At 47.5% G+C, this 22,913-nt stretch overlaps 1 protein-coding gene across 4 annotated transcripts in view; it reads right to left on the bottom strand.

The window, feature by feature from the left end:
* Positions 1 to 4,493: 4,493 nt before the first annotated feature.
* MCFD2 (multiple coagulation factor deficiency 2, ER cargo receptor complex subunit) overlaps positions 4,494 to 22,913 on the bottom strand; it is a 60,882-nt gene continuing 42,462 nt past the window's right edge. For all 4 annotated transcript variants that reach the window (XM_063918722.1, XM_063918719.1, XM_063918720.1 and 1 more), the window contains exons 2-4: positions 13,138 to 13,302; positions 5,656 to 5,815; positions 4,494 to 4,839 (exon numbers count right to left, since the gene is read on the bottom strand). In XM_063918722.1, the coding sequence (XP_063774792.1) occupies positions 4,708 to 4,839; positions 5,656 to 5,815; positions 13,138 to 13,295 (450 nt within the window). In that variant the 5' untranslated portion in view covers positions 13,296 to 13,302 and the 3' untranslated portion in view covers positions 4,494 to 4,707. The remainder of the gene's footprint in view (positions 4,840 to 5,655; positions 5,816 to 13,137; positions 13,303 to 22,913) is intronic.

Genomic DNA, 22,913 nt, shown 5'->3' with positions numbered 1-22,913 from the left:
CCTGGTGGCTTCCGCCATTGCCACTCTGCTCCTTGTGCCGCCCTGGCGGTTTACATGAGCCACTGCGGTGATGTTGTCTGACTGGATCAGAACTGGTAAGTCGCGAAGCAAGGTCTCCGCTTGACGAAGGGCGTTGTATATGGCCTTCAGCTCCAGGATGTTGATGTGAAGACAAGTCTCTTGACTTGACCAAAGACCCTGGAAGTTTCTTCCTTGTGTGACTGCTCCCCAACCTCGGAGGCTCGCGTCCATGATCACCAGAACCCAGTCCTGAATGCCGAACCTGCGGCCCTGTAGAAGGTGAGCACTCTGCAGCCACCACAGGAGAGATACCCTGGCCCTGGGGGACAGGGTGATCAACTGATAATTCTGTAGATGTGACCCGGATCACTTGTCCAGTAGGTCCCATTGGAAGGTCCTCACATGGAACCTGCCGAATGGAATGGCCTCGTAAGATGCCACCATCTTTCCCAGGACTTGAGTGCAGTGATGCACTGACACCTGTTTTGGTTTCAATAGGTTCCTGACCAGAGTCATGAGTTCTTGAGCCTTTTCCATTGGAAGATAAACCCTTTTCTGGTCCGTATCCAGAATCATGCCCAAGAAGGTCAGACGAGTCGTAGGAACCAGCTGCGACTTCGGGATATTGAGAATCCAGCCGTGTTGCTGTAACACCTTCAGTGAAAGTGACACGCTGTTCAGTAACTGCTGTCGTGATCTCGCTTTTATGAGGAGATCGTCCAAGTAGGGGATAATTGTGACACCCTGCTTGCGCAGGAGCACCATCATTTCCGCCATTACCTTGGTGAAAATTCTCGGGGCCGTGGAAAGCCCAAACTTCAACGTCTGAAATTGGTAATGACAATCCTGTACCGCAAATCTCAGGTACGCCTGATGAGGTGGATATATGGGAACATGAAGGTATGCATCCTTTATGTCCAGAGATACCATAAAATCCCCCCCTTCCAGGCTGGCGATGACCGCCCTGAGCGATTCCATCTTGAACTTGAACCTTTTCAAGTATAGGTTCAGGGATTTTAAATTTAAAATGGGTCTGACCGAACCGTCCGGTTTCGGGGACTACAAACAGGGTTGAGTAATATCCCCTCCCTTGTTGAAGCAGGGGAACCTTGACCACCACCTGTTGAAGATACAATTTGTGAATTGCATTTAACACTATCTCCCTTTCTGGGGGAGAAGTCGACAGGGCCGATTTGAAAAACCGGCGAGGAGGCACCTCTTCGAATTCCAGCTTGTAACCCTGAGAAACAATTTCTATTGCCCAGGGATCCACCTGTGAGTGAACCCAGATGTGGCTGAAAATTCGAAGACGTGCCCCCACTGGGGCGGACTCCCTTAGCGGAGCCCCAGCGTCATGCGGTTGATTTTGTAGAGGCCAGGGAGGACTTCTGTTCCTGGGAACTAGCTGTGTTGAGCAGCTTTTTCCCTCTGCCCTTACCTCTGGCAAGAAAGGACGCACCTTGTACTCTCGTTTCTTTGTGACCGAAAGGACTGCATTTGATAATGTGGTGCTTTCTTAGGCTGTGAGGGAATATAAGGCAAAAAAATTGATTTACCAGCTGTAGCTGTGGAGACCAGGTCCGAGAGACCTTCCCCAAACAATTCCTCACCCCTGTAAGGTAAAACCTCCATATGCCTCTTTGAGTCGGCATCACCTGTTCATTGCCGGGTCCATAGGACTCGTCTAGCAGAAATCGACATAGCGTTGATTCTAGAACCCAGTAGACCAATGTCTCTTTGAGCATCTCTCATATATAAGACAGCATCTTTTATATGTCCTAGGGTCAATAAGATGGTATCCTTATCCAGGGTTTCAATTTCCGCTGATAAGGTATCTGTCCATGCTGCTACAGCGCTACACACCCAAGCCGACGCAATAGCCGGTCTGAGTAAGGTACCCGAATGTGTGTAAATGGACTTCAAGGTAACCTCCTGCTTGCGATCAGCAGGATCCCTGAGGGTAGCCGTATCTTGGGATGGCAGCGCTACCTTTTTGGATAAGCGTGTCAACGCTTTGTCCACTCTAGGGGAGGATTCCCACCGTATCCTGTCCGTTGGCGGGAAAGGATACGCCATAAGAATCCTTTTGGGAATCTGCAGTTTTTTGTCTGGAGATTCCCAAGCTTTTTCACATAACTCGTTCAGCTCATGTGAGGGAGGAAAGGTTACCTCAGGTTTCTTTCCCTTATACATGTGCACCCTCGTGTCAGGGACAGGGGGTTCCTCTGTGATATGCAAAACATCTTTTTTTGCAATAATCATATATCGAATACATTTAGCCAATTTTGGCTGTAACTTTGCATCATCGTAGTCGACACTGGAGACAGAATCCGTGTCGGTATCTGTGTCTACTATTTGGGATAGTGGGCGCTTTTGAGACCCTGAAGGTCCCTGCGACATAGGGACAGGCATGGGTTGACTCCCTGACTGTTCCCTAGCTTCCACTTTGTCTAATCTTTTGTGCAATAAATTTACATTAGCACATAAAACATTCCACATATCCATCCAGTCAGGTGTCGGCGTTGTCGACGGAGACTCCACATTCATTTGCTCCTCCTCCTCCCTAGGAAAGCCTTCAGACATGTCGACACACGCGTACCGACACACCACACACTCAGGGAATCCTCTTATCTGAAGACAGTTCCCCCACAAGGCCCTTTGGAGACAGAGAGAGAGAGTATGCCAGCACACACCCAGCGCTATATGACCCAGGAAAAAACACACATAATATGTTTACCTAGATAGCGCTGTATGTATTTTGCGCCAAATATGTGCCCCCCCCTTCCCCTTCTTTAACACCCTCTTTCACCGTGGATAAGCAGGGGAGAGTCCGGGGAGCTTCCTCTCAGCGCTGTGCTGTGGAGAAAATGGCGCTGGTGAGTGCTGAGGAAGAAGCCCCGCCCCCTCGGTGGCAGGCTTCTGTCCCGCTCAAATATCTAAAAACCTGGCTGGGGCTCTTTATATATACAGTGCCCAGCTGTATATATAGACTTTTGCCAGAAAAACGAGGTTTATTGCTGCCCAGGGCGCCCCCCCTGCACCCTTACAGTGACTGCCGTTTGTGTGTGCTGTGTAGGAGCAATGGCGCACAGCTTTACTGCTGTGCGTTACCTCAGTGAAGATCTGAAGTCTTCTACCGCCTCTGAAGTCTTCTTTCTTCTCATACTCACCCGGCTTCTATCTTCCGGCTCTGCGAGGAGGACGGCGGCGCGGCTCTGGGACGGACGGCGAGGGTGAGACCTGCGTACCTATCCCTCTGGAGCTAATGGTGTCCAGTAGCCTAAGAAACAGAGCCTAACATTAAAGCAGGTCTGTTTCTCTCCCCTCAGTCCCGCGATGCAGGGAGTCTGTTGCCAGCAGGCTCCCTGAAAATAAAAAACCTAACAAATATACTTTCTTTCAGGAAACTCAGGAGAGCTCCCTGTAATGCACCCAGTCTCCTCTGGGCACAGTAGTAAACGGAGGTCTGGAGGAGGGGCATAGAGGGAGGAGCCAGTCACACTCATACCTAAAGTCTTTCTTAAAGTGCCCATGTCTCCTGCGGAGCCCGTCTATCCCCATGGTCCTTACGGAGTCCCCAGCATCCTCTAGGACGTAAGAGAAAGGTAGATAATAGAAAAATTCAAACTTAAAAAGACCTTTATTTCTAGGCCTTATGTCGCCATCACACAGCACAGAAGTGACGCCATCACACAGCACAGAAGTGACGCCATCACACAGCACAGAAGTGACGCCATCACACAGCACAGAAGTGACGCCATCACATAGCACAGAAGATTTCCGTACTTGTTGTCTCTATTAATTTTAGAATTAATTTTTGTGGATTTGCACAAAGTGGGTTAAAAGTAACCATGGGACTAAGGGGGTTATTCAGAGTTATCATCATACCAAAAAAGTTAGCAATTTGGCAAAACCATGTGCACTTAATGTGGGGCAGCTGTAACATGTGCAGAGAGAGTTTGATTTTTGTGGCTTATATTGTTTCTGTGCAGGTTAAATACTGGCTGCTTTATTTCTACACTGCAGTTTAGATTTCAGTTTGAACACACCACACCCAAATCTAACTCTCTGCACATGTTACATCTGCCCCTCCCGCACTGCACATGGTTTTGCCCAATTGCTACCTTTTTTTGGTTTGCTAACAACTCTGAATAACCCCCTAAATCTGAAAACTTTTTTTTTTCTTTATGTACTAACTTGACTGTTGTAACCCTATAAAATTCTCAAAAAATATAAATCTATTTATTTCACTATGCTACAAAACAAAAGCGCTAACAGCCTCCCCCCCACCCCCTCCCCAATTACAAAAAAATAAAAATAATCAATGTGAAATTTCCCGGGGTACACAAAGCAGTTCCAAATCATTTGTCAGCTTTACCTAGACATAACAAACCCGTGATATGTGTCCTGAATACGAATGTACGAGAAACTAGCATTAATCTCTGCCATCTAGAAAATAATGTTACACACAATTTATGGAACCATAAAAACTTGTATTTTTAGCTATAGATTATCATGACTTTGTATAAATTAAGCCAATAAGCAATAGCCACGAGATGCCACAAGTCTGTGGCTGCAATCTAATACAGACAACGGTGTCACGCATGTATCCAAGTACTATAGACAGATTTAATTGCAGCAGTTTAGGTCACACTTAGGAGAACCACAGTCACACTTAGAGCGCCTTTATTCCATTGATTTTGCAAACTCTGCATAGTCAATATATCCATCACGGTTTTTATCGTCATCTCTTAGAACGTCGTCTATTAAGGTAACAAGCTCTTCTTCACTTATCGTCTGGGCATGTTCATTACCGCCCTAAAAAAGAAACATAAAAACACGTATAAGCGTGCAAACACGGCACTAAGGTCTGGACGGTCGTTTCTTATTACACTGAACAATAAAGTTTGGATTTAATACAGACTAATTTGAACAGGATAGGATGATTTGTAGGGTCTGCCCTTTACAATACAACACTGTGCAAACTCTATAGGTGCCAAAGGAAGAACCAAACAAAATGCAGCCCTGGTCCACCAGGCTCTCATTAATAGGGACAGTGCATACGTGTGCACACATTTGGGCTTTCTGTGTTCCTGTTTGCAGACTAACCTTCCCAACATTATAGGTACGGGTTCAGTATGTAATATCAGCGGGTGGGATGCCGACGGTCACATAACCGACAGCAGCATCCCTACATTGAAGATCCTGACAGTGGAGGGGGCAAGTATTTTTACCCTCCCCACTCCCCTACCCTAGCCTACCCCTCAGGGGGTGGCAGCTATGGCTTTCCCCCCTCGGTGGTGGCAGCTGCAGCTAACCACCGCCCCTAGTGCTTTACCCTAACCCTACCTCCCTAGGCAGGTCCTATCCCTAACCCCGATACTTACCTTTCTGGATGTCGGCTAATTGTGTTACGGTGCCAATCTCCTGAGTGGTGCTGGGATTCCGGCTTTGGTCACATGACCGCCAGCATCACAACCGCCGGGATGCTGAACGCATCCTATAGGTACAGCGGTAGGCATGTTATAAGACTGTAGCCTCACTGGAAACGTTATGCGTTTCATACATAGAGCCTCTTCTGGAAACGTTATTCAGATTTTGCAGACACCCTCTACAGTACTTATGTATACAGACCTCCTTATGTACATGGGAAATTGCAGTTGCAAGCTCCAGGCCGTCTAATAAGTTGTTGCCATCGTAGTCGTGCATCTTGAAATAATGAAGCTGAAGTTCCTGAGGGGACATCTCTACCTCCGGCTTCTCAACAACGCCTTCTAAGTGTTCCATTATATGGCTGAGGGAATAGAGGGACAGTCAGGTAACCATAGAAACAGGCAGGAGTGCAGCAGGAATGGTGAAACCAATTCACCCACTGAGGGTGTACAGGCCGAGTCTCCCATATCCGAAAATCCGCTTTCTGGCGGTTCAATGTACACAAACTGTTTCATGCACAAAATTATTAAAAAATAAGAATTTACTTACCGATAATTCTATTTCTCATAGTCCGTAGTGGATGCTGGGGACTCCGAAAGGACCATGGGGAATAGCGGCTCCGCAGGAGACTGGGCACAAAAGTAAAAAGCTTTAGGACTACCTGGTGTGCACTGGCTCCTCCCCCTATGAACCTCCTCCAAGCCTCAGTTAGGATACTGTGCCCGGACGAGCGTACACAATAAGGAAGGATTTTGAATCCCGGGTAAGACTCATACCAGCCACACCAATCACACCGTACAACTTGTGATCTGAACCCAGTTAACAGCATGATAACAGAAGGAGCCTCTGAAAAGATGGCTCACAACAACAATAACCCGATTTTTGTAACAATAACTATGTACAAGTAATGCAGACAATCCGCACTTGGGATGGGCGCCCAGCATCCACTACGGACTATGAGAAATAGAATTATCGGTAAGTAAATTCTTATTTTCTCTAACGTCCTAGTGGATGCTGGGGACTCCGAAAGGACCATGGGGATTATACCAAAGCTCCCAAACGGGCGGGAGAGTGCGGATGACTCTGCAGCACCGAATGAGAGAACTCCAGGTCCTCCTCAGCCAGGGTATCAAATTTGTAGAATTTAGCAAACGTGTTTGCCCCTGACCAAGTAGCTGCTCGGCAAAGTTGTAAAGCCGAGACCCCTCGGGCAGCCGCCCAAGATGAGCCCACTTTCCGTGTGGAATGGGCTTTTACAGATTTTGGCTGTGGCAGGCCTGCCACAGAATGTGCAAGCTGAATTGTACTACAAATCCAACGAGCAATCGTCTGCTTAGAAGCAGGAGCACCCAGCTTGTTGGGTGCATACAGGATAAACAGCGAGTCAGATTTTCTGACTCCAGCCGTCCTGGAAACATATATTTTCAGGGCCCTGACTACGTCCAGCAACTTGGAAACCTCCAAGTCCCTAGTAGCCGCAGGCACCACAATAGGCTGGTTTAAGTGAAAAGCTGAAACCACCTTAGGGAGAAATTGAGGACGAGTCCTCAATTCTGCCCTGTCCGTATGAAAAATTAGGTAAGGGCTTTTATAGGATAAAGCCGCCAATTCTGAAACACGCCTGGCTGAAGCCAGGGCTAACAGCATTACCACTTTCCATGTGAGATATTTTAAGTCCACAGTGGTGAGTGGTTCAAACCAATGTGATTTTAGGAATCCCAACACTACATTGAGATCCCAAGGTGCCACTGGAGGCACAAAAGGAGGCTGTATATGCAGTACTCCCTTGACAAACGTCTGAACTTCAGGAACAGAAGCTAGTTCTTTTTGGAAGAATATTGACAGGGCCGAAATTTGAACCTTAATGGACCCTAATTTGAGGCCCATAGACAGTCCTGTTTGCAGGAAATGCAGGAATCGACCCAGTTGAAATTCCTCTGTAGGGGCCTTCCTGGCCTCGCACCACGCAACATATTTTCGCCAAATACGGTGATAATGTTGTACGGTCACATCCTTCCTGGCTTTGATCAGGGTAGGGATGACTGCATCCGGAATGCCTTTTTCCTTCAGGATCCGGCGTTCAACCGCCATGCCGTCAAACGCAGCCGCGGTAAGTCTTGGAACAGACATGGTCCCTGCTGGAGCAGGTCCTTTCTTAGAGGTAGAGGCCACGGGTCTTCCGTGAGCATCTCTTGAATTTCTGGGTACCAAGTCCTTCTTGGCCAATCCGGAGCCACGAGTATAGTCTTTACTCCTCTCCTTCTTATGATTCTCAGTACTTTTGGTATGAGAGGAAGAGGAGGGAACACATACACTGACTGGTACACCCACGGTGTTACCAGAGCGTCCACAGCTATTGCCTGAGGGTCCCTTGACCTGGCGCAATACCTGTCCAGTTTTTTGTTGAGGCGGGACGCCATCATGTCCACCTTTGGTTTTTCCCAACGGTTCACAATCATGTGGAAGACTTCTGGGTGAAGTCCCCACTCCCCCGGGTGAAGATCGTGCCTGCTGAGGAAGTCTGCTTCCCAGTTGTCCACTCCCGGAATGAACACTGCTGACAGTGCTATCACATGATTTTCCGCCCAGCGAAGAATCCTTGCCACTTCCGTCATTGCCCTCCTGCTTCTTGTGCCGCCCTGTCTGTTTACATGGGCGACTGCCGTGATGTTGTCCGACTGGATCAACACCGGCTGACCCTGAAGCAGAGGTCTCGCCTGACTTAGGGCATTGTAAATGGCCCTTAGTTCCAGGATATTTATGTGAAGTGACGTTTCCATGCTTGACCACAAGCCCTGGAAATTTCTTCCCTGTGTGACTGCTCCCCAGCCTCTCAGGCTGGCATCCGTGGTCACCAGGACCCAATCCTGAATGCCGAATCTGCGGCCCTCTAGGAGATGAGCACTCTGTAACCACCACAGGAGAGACACCCTTGTTCTTGGAGACAGGGTTATCCGCTGATGCATTTGAAGATGCGATCCGGACCATTTGTTCCAGCAGATCCCACTGTTCTTGCGTGGAATCTGCCGAATGGAATCGCTTCGTAAGAAGCCACCATCTTTCCCAGGACCCTTGTGCATTGATGTACTGACACTTGGCCTGGTCTTCGGAGGTTCCTGACTAGGTCGGATAACTCCCTGGCTTTCTCTTCCGGGAGAAACACCTTTTTCTGTACTGTGTCCAGAATCATTCCTAGGAACAGCAGACGTGTCGTCGGAATCAGCTGCGATTTTGGAATGTTTAGAATCCATCCGTGCTGTCGTAGTACTACTTGAGATAGTGCTACTCCGACCTCTAACTGTTCCCTGGACCTTGCCCTTATCAGGAGATCGTCCAAGTAAGGGATAATTAAGACGCCTTTTCTTCGAAGAAGAATCATCATTTCGGCCATTACCTTGGTAAAGACCCGGGGTGCCGTGGACAATCCAAACGGCAGCGTCTGAAACTGATAGTGACAGTTCTGTACCACAAACCTGAGGTACCCTTGGTGAGAAGGGCAAATTGGGACATGGAGGTAAGCATCCTTGATGTCCAGAGACACCATATAGTCCCCTTCTTCCAGGTTCGCTATCACTGCTCTGAGTGACTCCATCTTGAACTTGAACCTTTTTATGTAAGTGTTCAAGGATTTCAGATTTAAAATGGGTCTCACCGAGCCGTCCGGCTTCGGTACCACAAACAGCGTGGAATAATACCCCTTTCCCTGGTGAAGGAGGGGTACCTTGATTATCACTTGCTGGGAATACAGCTTGTGAATGGCTTCCAATACCGCCTCCCTGTCGGGGAGAGACGTTGGTAAAGCAGACTTCAGGAACCGGCAAGGGGGAGACGTCTCGAATTCCAATTTGTACCCCTGAGATACTACCTGCAGGATCCAGGGGTCCACTTGCGAGTGAGCCCACTGCGCGCTGAAATTCTTGAGACGGGCCCCCACCGTGCCTGAGTCCGCTTGTAAGGCCCCAGCGTCATGCTGAGGACTTGGCAGAAGCGGGGGAGGGCTTCTGTTCGTGGGAAGAGGCTGTCTGCTGCAGTCTTTTTCCCCTTCCTCTGCCCCGGGGCAGATATGAGTGGCCTTTTGCCCGCTTGCCCTTATGGGGACGAAAGGACCGAGCCTGAAAAGACGGTATCTTTTTCTGCTGCGAGGTGACTTGGGGTAAAAAGGTGGATTTCCCAGCTGTTGCCGTGGCCACCAGGTCCGATAGACCGACCCCAAATAACTCCTCCCCTTTATACGGCAATACTTCCATATGCCGTTTGGAATCCGCATCACCTGACCACTGTCGCGTCCATAACCCTCTTCTGGCAGAAATGGACATCGCACTTACTCTTGATGCCAGAGTGCAAATATCCCTCTGTGCATCACGCATATATAGAAATGCATCCTTTAAATGCTCTATAGTCAATAATATATTGTCCCTGTCCAGGGTATCAATATTTTCAGTCAGGAAATCCGACCAAGCCACCCCAGCACTGCACATCCAGGCTGAGGCGATTGCTGGTCGCAGTATAATACCAATATGTGTGTATATACTTTTTAGGATATTTTCCAGCTTCCTATCAGCTGGTTCCTTGAGGGCGGCCGTATCTGGAGACGGTAACGCCACTTGTTTTGATAAGCGTGTGAGCGCCTTATCCACTCTAGGGGGTGTTTCCCAACGCGCCCTAACCTCTGGCGGGAAAGGGTATAATGCCAATAATTTTTTAGAAATTAGCAGTTTTTTATCGGGGGAAACCCACGCTTCATCACACACCTCATTTAATTTATCTGATTCAGGAAAAACTACGGGTAGTTTTTTCACACCCCACATAATACCCTTCTTTGTGGTATTTGTAGTATCAGAAATGTTCAAAACCTCCTTCATTGCCGTGATCATGTAACGTGTGGCCCTACTGGAAAATACGTTTGTTTCCTCACCGTCGACACTGGAGTCAGTGTCCGTGTCAGTGTCTGTATCGACCTGAGGTAACGGGCGTTTTATAGCCCCTGACGGTGTTTGAGACGCCTGTACAGGTATTAACCGATTTGCCGGCTGTCTCATGTCGTCAACAGTCTTTTGTAAAGTGCCGACACTATCACGTAATTCTTTCCATAAGACCATCCAGTCAGGTGTCGACTCCCTAGGGGGTGACATCACTAACACAGGCAATTGCTCCGCCTCCACATCATTTTCCTCCTCATACATGTCGACACAGCGTACCGACACACAGCACACACACAGGGAATGCTCTGATAGAGGACAGGACCCCACAAGCCCTTTGGGGAGACAGAGGGAGAGTTTGCCAGCACACACCAGAGCGCTATATATATATATATATATATAGGGATAACCTTATATAAGTGTTTTTCCCTAATATAGCTGCTGTATATATTACTATGCCAATTTAGTGCCCCCCCTCTCTTGTTTTACCCTGTTTCTGTAGTGCAGGACTGCAGGGGAGAGTCAGGGAGCCTTCCTCCAACGGAGCTGTGAGGAAAAAATGGCGCCAGTGTGCTGAGGAGATAGGCTCCGCCCCCTTATCGGCGGCCTTTCTCCCGCTTTTTAATGGAAAAATGGCAGGGGTTAAATGCATCCATATAGCCCAGGAGCTATATGTGATGTATTTTTTTGCCAAACAAAGGTTTTTTATTGCGTCTCAGGGCGCTCCCCCCAGCGCCCTGCACCCTCAGTGACCGGAGTGTGAAGTGTGCTGAGAGCAATGGCGCACAGCTGCGGTGCTGTGCGCTACCTTATTGAAGACAGGACGTCTTCTGCCGCCGATTTTCCGGACCTCTTCACTCTTCTGGCTCTGTAAGGGGGACGGCGGCGCGGCTCCGGGACCCATCCATGGCTGGGCCTGTGATCGTCCCTCTGGAGCTAATGTCCAGTAGCCTAAGAAGCCCAATCCACTCTGCACGCAGGTGAGTTCGCTTCTTCTCTCCTTAGTCCCTCGGTGCAGTGAGCCTGTTGCCAGCAGGTCTCACTGAAAATAAAAAACCTACTTAAAACTTTTACACTAAGCAGCTCAGGAGAGCCCCTTAGCCTGCACCCGTCTCGTTCGGGCACAAAAATCTAACTGAGGCTTGGAGGAGGGTCATAGGGGGAGGAGCCAGTGCACACCAGGTAGTCCTAAAGCTTTTTACTTTTGTGCCCAGTCTCCTGCGGAGCCGCTATTCCCCATGGTCCTTTCGGAGTCCCCAGCATCCACTAGGACGTTAGAGAAATACAGTATACAATTACCTTCAGGCTGTGTGTATAAGGTGCATATGAAACAAATGCATTTCGTGTTTGATAATATTAAACAAAATCTGGAAAAATACTAAATAATTCCGGTCCCAAGAATTTCAGATATGGAAGACATCTGTAATGCCACACACACACACACACCCCCCCCCCCTCCCCCCCTACCTTGTGGCAAACCCAGTAGTAATTGAATGTCAACACAGGTCTTGCTGAACCAGCTTTCTGTAATTTATTCAGGATAATGTCAGGATGACACAGACAGCATTAGGTGTGGTTCCAGCAATCACATCCATAAGGTATTACCGCAATCCTGTCACTAGACTCAGTGGTTTCCTCATTAGTCACGAATCAAACTAACTGGCGTCGGTCGCCCCACCCCCAACACAAGACGATCTACTTATACCTCCTCCAAAGCACCCACCAGCCAATCAGTCACACCCATGTGATCCACCTGTGTAGCTGTGCTGTGTGTAGGGATATGTGAGGAATTAACCCTGTGTTTAACATGAGTCTTCTAACTCCCACAGAAAGCATCAGGGCTATTTCACACGGGCCGGTTTTCCCCGGATGACAAAAAGCCGCACGTTTTTTTGGCTATGGTCAGTGGCTTTCACACACAACGGCTTTGTGCCGTGTTGAAGGTTGTGGACATGCACAGCAGCAGCAGCCGTCCTATTCAGTGGATATTGACGGCTGCAACACAACAACCGTGCTGTGACCGTGCCGTCTGAAAGCTGCTAGTTGCTACAAAACTTAATTGAAAAAAGTAGACGGCAAAAATCCAGGCGGCTTTATGCCGTCCGGGGAAAACCGCCCAGTGTGAAATAGCCCTTAGTCTTTCATAAAAGACTGGGGCAAACTACCCTGTTTGTCACATACCCCTTCTCTTAGCTTCGCCAACCTAGGTGCAGCAGACCTTGCTGGGAGTGCACATTATGGGACAGACTACCCTGTCACGAGACCCCAGGCACGAAAGCGGAAATGCACAGGTTGTGACAAATGCAGAGCGCTTATAGATAGATAGAGATAGGTCCCTGACAAAAGTTTAGTAATAAACTGAAACATTGGCTCAAGACACCGGGGTGAGACTTTTTATATAAAGTCCTGGCGGGCCTCCTTCTTTATTTGTGAGGTGGGAGTAACACTACTACTTTATTGTAAGGCATATAGGCTGTTGACTATTGTAATTGGCGAGTGGCAGACATATACACACACATATATATATATATATATATATATATATATATTTATTTATTGTGCTCTAAATATGGCCAGGAGCATATTCCAATGGTCAATGGTTCCTTTCATGTGCAGTGTAAAGGGAAAGTACAGTAATGTTTACAGGTATAGAGGAAATATGGGGCTGGTCCAGTACATGATATTCTACGGCAGACACCGGCTTGGCGTTATACGCCATTCACTTCAGAACCCTTGATGCTTTCTTTTATGCTGCTGCACTTACTCTTTATCGTGTACCGCGTTCTTATCGAAGCGAGTGCCAGTGTGCGCCTGCTCTTCCACATTTGGGTGCACTTGTTCTTCAGCGACAGCGGACAGTATTAACGTTGCGGAAACCAGACAACAGAAAACATAGGATACGTAGGTTGTGTGGCAAATCATTGTGCTCCTGCAAGGGGGGAAAAGGAGAATTAAGTGCTAAACTGGCCTCACACCACAATACAAAAAGCAGTGTAAAAGCAGTAATACACCCTATGTATAGCAGCTACAGTCCAAAATGGCACTTTTCCTGCAAAGAAATATCTTCTTTACTGTTGCAGGAAGGAGTGGCTGACCCTAGGATGTTTATAGGAGATGAAGTCACATAGTGGGGAATTCAATCGGCCGTGGGACTTACCGCAGGGTTTTAGCTCCTGGGTTAAATGCCCAGAACTTCCCAATTACTATCTGCGGTAAGCCCCGAGGGTGCACTTAAGGTGGAGTTCTACTCGCACCCTGCTGAGCTGCGACCAGAAATCCATGTTGACTAGCGCTTCCAGGGCTAGTCGTGGGCGCTAACTGCATAGCTCCGGGCACTTAACCTAGAAGCTAAAACCCTGCAGTAAGGACCTTATTCAGTAAGGATTGCAGATTCTGCTTTTTTTTCCCAATCCTTGCAATCGCATGCTGGGGCCACAAATCGCAGGGCAAGGCCGCTCAGCATGTGACCCGTCGCCCACCTACTGCGATCACGCTCTAGTTGTGATTGCACCGCAATTACAGCATGGTCGCATAAATTGTAGATGCTTCCCGCCGCCATTTTCTCAATTGCGAGACTGCGTGTGACAACACCCCCTCGTTTCCCCAACAATGCCCCCAAAATGCTCAGTCGCCGCCCCCCCACCTGCCCCAAGAATGCCTCTGCCTTTCAATCAGGCAGAGGCGTTCGCAGTTAATACAATCCACTCGCATTAACACGTGCAGGATGGGACCTGCGCAGGGCGCACCTTTCTCAAAAACTGCGGTTGCATTGTGTTTGCGATGCGACCTGAATAAGACCCATGGCGAAAAGAATTCCCTCTCAGAATAAAATTCTGTATGGAGGCAACAAAACAAAATCCCATTTAAGGGACGATTAAACTGTTGGCGGCGCCCCCCGCTGGGCGTTTCAACTAATGGACGCCAGACGGAGCAATTCAATGGATGCTGTGTTCAGGAACCCATTAGCTGCGGGAGACATGTTTCTTCTCACAGCCTTCTGAGGTACAAGAAGAAATGTGTGCAAATTTCGTGGCTTTGGCGCCCTAACCACTGCTTGAGACGGTTTAGCAGCTCTAACTGGTGCTTTTTGGCATGTCACTACTAATGGGTGCCTGAACCAAGCAACAATTGAAATGCTCCATTGGGCACCCATTAGTTTAGACGCCCAGTGGAGGGAGCCGCAAAAGTTGAATAACCCCCTAAGTGTTCAGAAACATTAACACTTTGTAAAATACAATGGAGCTCTATGTGAACAACTAACAAAGCAATAGATAAATGATATTATATACATGCTGCGGAGGGGTTTTGAAACTCGTTCATTAATGCAAATCACAGTCTGCCTAACTCTGATTACATAACCAGCTGTTACCAGCACTGGCAGAGACGTTGTAGCCCAGTACCTTCCAATGTGCCTGCAGACAGACAAAATACATTCATACCCTGGCACAGCGCAGAACAAGACAAGTAAGAGTTTTACTACAACAGCAGCACGCAGATTATTACAGCACAGGGCGTGTACACAAAATGATGGCATTCACAGCAGTGTCTGGCAACAGCACCCATCTCTGTTCTTGGATGGTCTCATTTAAAGCAAAACTTACAGATATATTAAAGATACTCCCAACAATACAGTGCTATGGGGGTTATTCTGACCCGTTCGCTCGCTGCGTTTTAACGCAGCAGAGCAAACGGGTCCCTGCTGCGCATGCGCCGTAGTGCGCCTGTGCATGCCAGATGGCCGAAGGCCGTAGCAGGGATGCGATCACCTCTGCCTGGTTGACAGGCAGAGGCGATCGATGGGCGGGAGGGGGGCGGAATGGCGGTGTTTGGCCACCATTTCGTGGGTTTGGTCCGGACCGAACGGGGGACGTCACACGCAGCCGCTGCGGGCCAGGGAGCGACGAGTAGCTCCCGGCCAGTACGCTAAAGCTGCGCTGGTCGGGAGCTACTCTTGAAGGGCAAAGGCATCGCCGCTGTGCGATGCCTTTGCACTTCTGCGAGGAGGGGCCGGACTGACATGCGGGGCGGACTAGCCCTGTGCTGGGCGTCCCCCCGCATGTCAGGGAAGAAGATCGTAGCTTTAGCACAGCTATGATCAACTCGGAATGACCCCCTATGCCCATTGTCAGTGTGCACATTGCACACATTCGCTCTATGGGGCTAATTCAGATGTGGTTGGAGTCGCCATCACTGTTGGTTCCTTGGAAGCAGAAGTGATAGCTCTGTATGGTGATGCAGCAAAAGTGCAACCACGGACATCCCTGGCCCCTCCCCTCCCACTAAACGACGGGGGCATGTCTTCGTTTTGGGAAACAGAGGAAATCGTCACCCTCTCCGTGCCCCCCAAACGGCAGCAGACTGTCACTCACCGACAGTATGCTGCCGTCCTGCTTCCTACATTGCAAGAAGCGTTTGCGCAGAACGGGTCCTGCGCAAGTACGGATATTATCAGTACTTTGCAACATACAAAGCAACGCCAACCACATCTGAACAACCCCCCCATATGAGAAGTAATTTGCCTTGTTATTATCATCCTTTATGTTCATAAACAGTATGTACAAAACATAAAAAGTGACTTACAGTACAGAACACTGCAGGACATGGACAGGATTTATAAAGGCTAAATGAGACGGTGGTGCTGCCTTCTGGCCAACTTACCACCATCTTACAATGGAATGGGTGGATGGGAGTGTGACTGGCGTGTTCAGTCGTAGGCAAAAGGTACTGTAAGAGCGCCTTCACACAAACACGTTAGCGTGCCGTGCACATTTATTACACATAAGGTATCCGGTGCATAACGCAGGAGCATTTCAGTCCTGAGGGTCTGCCACTGAGGAAAAGCTGGAGTGTTTGATACCCACAAAGGGAGGATCGCATGTCAATCGCAGCCAAAATGTGTCTCACATGTTGTGTTTTATTTTTATTTTTGGCGAATATGGCTCACTTAGCATCACCCCCAAAGCACTTAGAAAACTGCCTGACCTAGCTCTTCAGCTGCTGTCCCACTGGGATGACGTCTGGGTGCCTGGCGATGTTGAATGTAAAGGACAGAGCAGCAGTTACTTTCATAGTGGTGAATGAGGAAGGCCAGGATGCAGGTGCTAGGTACCATGGCAGCCAAGCCACACACGCGATTACCCAATTTCTATCAGCGGCCATTTTTATTATATACGTAGATCAGTCACCGCTTTAGTAGGTCACCTGACTAGTACCCCACCTTGTCCCCAGAACAGCCTGAATTCTTTGTGGCATAGACAGAGACAGCAATTCTGATCCTTACTGAAATGACAGTTGCTTCGTCTGGAAATCCCCTATTCTATCACATCCAAACGGTGGTCTACTGGACTGAGACCTGGTGACTGTGGAGGCCACTGGGGTACACTAAGCCGGAGTTTGCCTGCGGGATCCTGCACTATTCTCAGATGATGTTGGTTCCCAAAGCCCAACTACTTCCCCGCAACAGTGCGGTGAACTACCAAAGCAGCAGAGTCACTCCGGCAGCTCAGTATCCACTGCAGCAACTTGCAAGTAGAGTTGTATACTTAATTATCAGCAGCCAATCAGCCCAATGAATGGCCTCTGAATTCCTTTAATGACCATTCGCAGAAATCAGGCAATGGCTATATCGTTCTAAAGCTGGAGCGAAGCCAAACCTTTGACAATTACAATTAAGCAATCGGGACATAAAAGACCGTACTGTATCTGGTACAAGCTAGAACTTGGCGGTTTGTATCCTGCAGACAATAATTACAGAGCGTCCGGTTAGGTCACCACGCTGCACTTTCTGTACAAGAACGCCTTTAAACTGTATGTATTGCAGTATATGCCACCCCCGCTATACCAACAGTTTTCACCATGGTTTTAAGCGGAGATTATGAAGTGGGAACACTGTACAAAGTCATCAGAATTGGGGTACAGCCCATTAACCCTCAGTCGGGCGCAGCTGGCCTGACAGGCGCCACAAAGCTGTTCTCACACCCCTCTCCGCCCCAAGTGGGCGCAGGGGCCTGTCCCTCCTAGCACCTTCCTATTTCTAGATGCTGTTCGAAACCCCCCAAGTCAGTTTTCCCGCCGCCTGCGTGGAGTGCAGTAGTGACCCTCCTGGCCTCTCAGGTACACTGCGCCCGAACTACTCCGACTTTTGAAGGTTCGTATTTCCTTTTATTCTCATCTATTGTTTATTTTGCTAATTTTATGAATAAAAATGGCAAAGGCTGTGGATATTTTGAGGAAATACATAGGTATGTCCAGGGCGGCCTCTCCCGCACACTGCGCCCAAACTTATACTCATGTTCCTGTTTTCTCTTGTTTGCTTCAGATTTTCTGCTGCAATGTCCTGTAAAGCGTACGATTTCTCTCTTTGTACGTCCTAATGAAGGTCACTGATCACTTAAGCGCTTTAGAATTGAGTTAATTAGGTGCTAATGACGGTTTTCTAGCAGGCACCTGTCAGGCGCACTGCGCCCGATCCCGGGAGTTCCAGAGGTGTCCCCGACGGAGGGTTAAGATGTAAAGATTTGAATGAACCCAAATCTTAGTAAAAAACCTGTAGAATTGGGATAAATACTAAACCTAATACCAGATGTATAGGTCCTTATGCACAAGAGTGGTAATTGTATTAAAAAAAAAATAGATAAATATTATTACACAGTAATAATAATGCAATACACTGACATACTAATACAGGTTGAGTATCCCATATCCAAATATTCCGAAATACGGAATATTCCGAAATACGGACTTTTTTGAGTGAGAGTGAAATAGTGAAACCTTTGTTTTTTGATGGCTCAGTGTACACAAACTTTGTTCAATACACAAAGTTATTAAAAATATTGTATAAAATGGCCTTCAGGCTGTGTGTATAAGGTGTATATGAAACATAAATGCATTCTGTGCTTAGATTTAGGTCCCATCACCATGATATCTCATTATGGTATGCAATTATTCCAAAATACGGAAAAATCCGATATCCAAAATACCTATGGTCCCAAGCATTTTGGATAAGGGATACTCAACCTGTATATAAAGTATGTAGACGGGTGTTTGAACCCACTGTTATTGGAAAGTTTTTGGGGTGGATTGGGTGGTGTAATGTTTTTGTGATCTGCAATAATAGTGTATTATGCAATATTTGTTACAATTATGTACCCCCGCTGGTGATGATATATTACTGGGTAAGGGAAGTGTGGGTCTTTGTTAGGTATAATGGGACCAATTCATGTTTGTAAGTAAAGTAAAATTATCAAGCAACTGGGCAGACCATGCTGTGCTGCAGGTGTGGCAGATGTAACATGTGCAGAGAGCTTTAGATTTGGGTGGGTTATACTGTTTCTGTGCAGGGTAGATATTGTCTGCTTTATATTTACACTGCGATTTAGATGTCAGTTTGTACACACCCCACCCATATGGGTGGTCTTCAGTATGCCGCCGGCCGGGATCCAGCATACCAGCGCCGGGATCCCGACACATATTCTCCATCTTGGGGGTCCACGACACCCCTGGAGGGAGAATAAATAGCATGGCGAGCGCATGCCGGCGCCGGTATGCTGGCCCCCGGGATCCCGGCCACTCATACTACACCCCACCCATATCTAACTCTCTCTGCACCTGTTACATCTGCCCCACATGCAGTGCAGCACGGTTTTGCCCAGTTGTTTGGTCATTTGTTTTACTTACAAACATGCATAATGCACACTGGGGCAGATGTATTAACCTGGAGAAGGCATAAGGAAGTGATAAACCAGTGATATGTGCAAGGTGATAAAGGCACCAGCCAATCAGATCCTAACTGTTAATTTACATATTGGAGCTGATTGGCTGGTGCCTTTATCACCTTGCACATATCACTGGTTTATCACTTCCTTATGCCTTCTCCAGGTTAATACATCTGCCCCAAAAAGAGATAAGTGACCTTTTAACAGGACTCAAACTTTAAATGGATCTGGCTGAATCCTAAAATTGCAAATAGGTTTCCATAATTAGTACAAATGAAACAACATCACAAAGACCCAGTTATCCAATATACAAATCACTAATCCCCAAGTATAAAATCACCCATTGCCTTTTTTAGAGTAACTCGAGAGTTCTCTTATTAAACTCCAAACATTTCAGAAATGTTGATTTATCAGCTCCATGTGTAATCCTGCCACACAAAAACACAGCTCTCTGTTTAATAAGATAGTCACCAGATCCGTTACGTGAACGATGGAAGAATTCGGTTCAAGGTCACACTTTCATTTTGGCCAGCTGCCAAATCCTGGGGCAAAACACTTTGGTAAATTTACTTTGGCAGAAGGTCTCACGCTCCAGAGTAAAGTTTACCGTGTGCTTTATTTAATTACTTGCCAGAGTGCGGAGCGTAACCGATTCGTAAGTGAAAGTTTAATTTGGCAGTAAATTTTTACAAATCCCTCAAATTATTTCCCAAATTAATCTTGTGAGATCTCTCTTTGGTCCCTTGCTTTGTGTGGTATAAAGCAACAACATGTACAGGATGAGTATTCCATATCCAAATATTCCGAAATACGGAATATTCCAAAATACGGGATTTTCTGAGTGAGCGTGAGATAGTGAAACCTTTGTTTTATGATGGCTCAATGTACACACACTTTGTTTAATACACAAAGTTATTAAAAATATTGGCTAAAATGACCTTCAGGCTGTATGTAAGGTGTATATGAAACATAAATGCATTCTGTGCTTAGACTTGGGTCCCATCACCATGATATCTCGTTATGGTATGCAATTATTCCAAAATACGGAAAAATCCAATATCCAAAATACTTTTGGTCCCAAGCATTTTGGATAAGGGATACTCAACTTGTATTACAAGTAACTAGCCCAAATCACAAAATAATGTACAACAAAAGTGAAAAGCATCAAATAATACAATACACACAAGTGTGTGATTCTAATAACACAAAGGCAAACTATACAAGTCATAACAAAGGATTGCAATCCAAGTCACACAGATGTACTGTAGGTGTGCGGCCTCGCCTCACACAGACATTACATCGCTACTATGCCGCTGAGAGACCCTACACCTCATCTCACAGACCCCTGATCTCACTGACATAATAAGAACAACCTACTCCTGATATACTCTGTGCTCCTGTGGGCATGATGCTAATCTGATTGGCTACAGAATTTTGCATCTACTTCGAAAGGTAAGGTTAAAATCCTACAAGCAAGAGGTGAAGAATGAAGAAGAAGAGGTGAAGAATGAAGAAGAAGAGGTGAAGAATCTACTACAATATCCCGGCTGTTGGAATCCCGACCGTCAGAATGTCGTCAGTGGGGCGAGCGCAAAAGAGCCCCTTGCGGGCATGGATAAAGAAGTGTTATTCCCGGGTTATTACACCGTCAGGCGCAGTATGAACGCGGTGCCGGGTCGATGCGACCCAGGACCCGTTCACAGTATAGGCGGCACCGAGATGATCTCAACTCCCAGCGCCGCCTTGCTCCCGATGTCGTCAGAGCCGGCTGCGCCCGCGATGGCAACCAGACCCTGCATATTACCAGGTTCGTGAAACCAGTCTGAAGGGTTCCAGTGTCGTGTCGCACCCAGAAAGGACCCAAGGGCGACCCGGCATAGCGGCGTGATAGCGGTCTAAGAAACTTTTGGCCTAGGTGTGATACTCTAGGGCGCAGGGACTCAAAAAAGTATGGGATCCGCTGACTTACAACAATAGAATTTTGCTGTAAAACATATATTACTGAACTGGGCACAAAACTTGGCCTATGTGGCAACAAAAGTGGCAGTGCCAGGATAAGTCCCACATGGTTGTAATGGACTGAATCCCAGCTCTACTTCTTTGGGATGGGTGCTGCATATTGGTATAAAATAAGATTTTACTTACCGATAAATCTATTTCTCGTAGTCCGTAGTGGATGCTGGGACTCCGTAAGGACCATGGGGAATAGCGGCTCCGCAGAAGACAGGGCACAAAATAAAAGCTTAAGGATCAGGTGGTGTGCACTGGCTCCTCCCCCTATGACCCTCCTCCAAGCCTCAGTTAGGATACTGTGCCCGGACGAGCGTACATAATAAGGAAGGATATTGAATCCCGGGTAAGACTCATACCAGCCACACCAATCACACCGTACAACTCGTGATCTGAACCCAGTTAACAGTATGATAAACGCAAAGGAGCCTCTGAAAAGATGGCTCACAACAATAATAACCCGAATTTTTGTAACAATAACTATATACAAGTATTGCAGACAATCCGCACTAGGGATGGGCGCCCAGCATCCACTACGGACTACGAGAAATAGATTTATCGGTAAGTAAAATCTTATTTTCTCTGACGTCCTAGTGGATGCTGGGACTCCGTAAGGACCATGGGGATTATACCAAAGCTCCCAAACGGGCGGGAGAGTGCGGATGACTCTGCAGCACCGAATGAGAGAACTCCAGGTCCTCCTCAGCCAGGGTATCAAATTTGTAGAATTTAGCAAACGTGTTTGCCCCTGACCAAGTAGCTGCTCGGCAAAGTTGTAAAGCCGAGACCCCTCGGGCAGCCGCCCAAGATGAGCCCACTTTCCTTGTGGAATGGGCTTTTACTGATTTTGGTTGTGGCAATCCTGCCACAGAATGTGCAAGCTGAATTGTACTACAAATCCAACGAGCAATCGTCTGCTTTGAAGCAGGAGCACCCAGCTTGTTGGGTGCATACAGGATAAACAGCGAGTCAGATTTTCTGACTCCAGCCGTCCTGGAAACATATATTTTCAAGGCCCTGACAACGTCAAGCAACTTAGAGTCCTCTAAGTCCCTGGTAGCCGCAGGTACCACAATAGGTTGGTTCATGTGAAATGCAGAAACCACCTTAGGTAGAAATTGAGGACGAGTCCTCAATTCCGCCCTGTCAGAATGAAAAATTAAGTAAGGGCTTTTATATGATAAAGCCGCCAATTCTGACACACGCCTGGCTGAAGCCAAGGCTAACAGCATCGACACCTTCCATGTGAGATATTTTAAGTCCACAGTGGAAAGTGGTTCAAACCAATGTGACTTTAGAAAACTCAACACAACATTGAGATCCCAAGGTGCCACTGGAGGCACAAAAGGAGGCTGTATGTGCAGCACCCCTTTTACAAAAGTCTGAACTTCAGGTACTGAAGCCAGTTCTTTCTGGAAGAAAATCGACAGGGCCGAAATTTGAACCTTAATGGACCCCAATTTTAGGCCCATAGACAGTCCTGTTTGCAGGAAATGAAGGAAACGACCCAGTTGAAATTCCTCTGTAGGGGCCTTCTTGGCCTCACACCACGCAACATATTTACGCCAAATGCGGTGATAATGTTTTGCGGTTACGTCCTTCCTGGCTTTGACCAGAGTAGGGATGACTTCTTCTGGAATGCCTTTTTCCCTCAGGATCCGGCGTTCAACCGCCATGCCGTCAAACGCAGCCGCGGTAAGTCTTGGAACAGACAAGGCCCCTGCAGTAGCAGGTCCTTTCTTAGAGGTAGAGGCCACGGTTCGTCCGTGAGCATCTCTTGAAGTTCCGGGTACCAAGTCCTTCTTGGCCAATCCGG

Source organism: Pseudophryne corroboree, chromosome 4, assembly GCF_028390025.1.
Source record: "Pseudophryne corroboree isolate aPseCor3 chromosome 4, aPseCor3.hap2, whole genome shotgun sequence".
In the NCBI taxonomy this organism is placed as follows: domain Eukaryota; kingdom Metazoa; phylum Chordata; class Amphibia; order Anura; family Myobatrachidae; genus Pseudophryne; species Pseudophryne corroboree.
The sequence above is the reverse complement of the archived record's forward strand: the minus strand, read 5'-3'. Positions and strand labels throughout refer to the sequence as shown.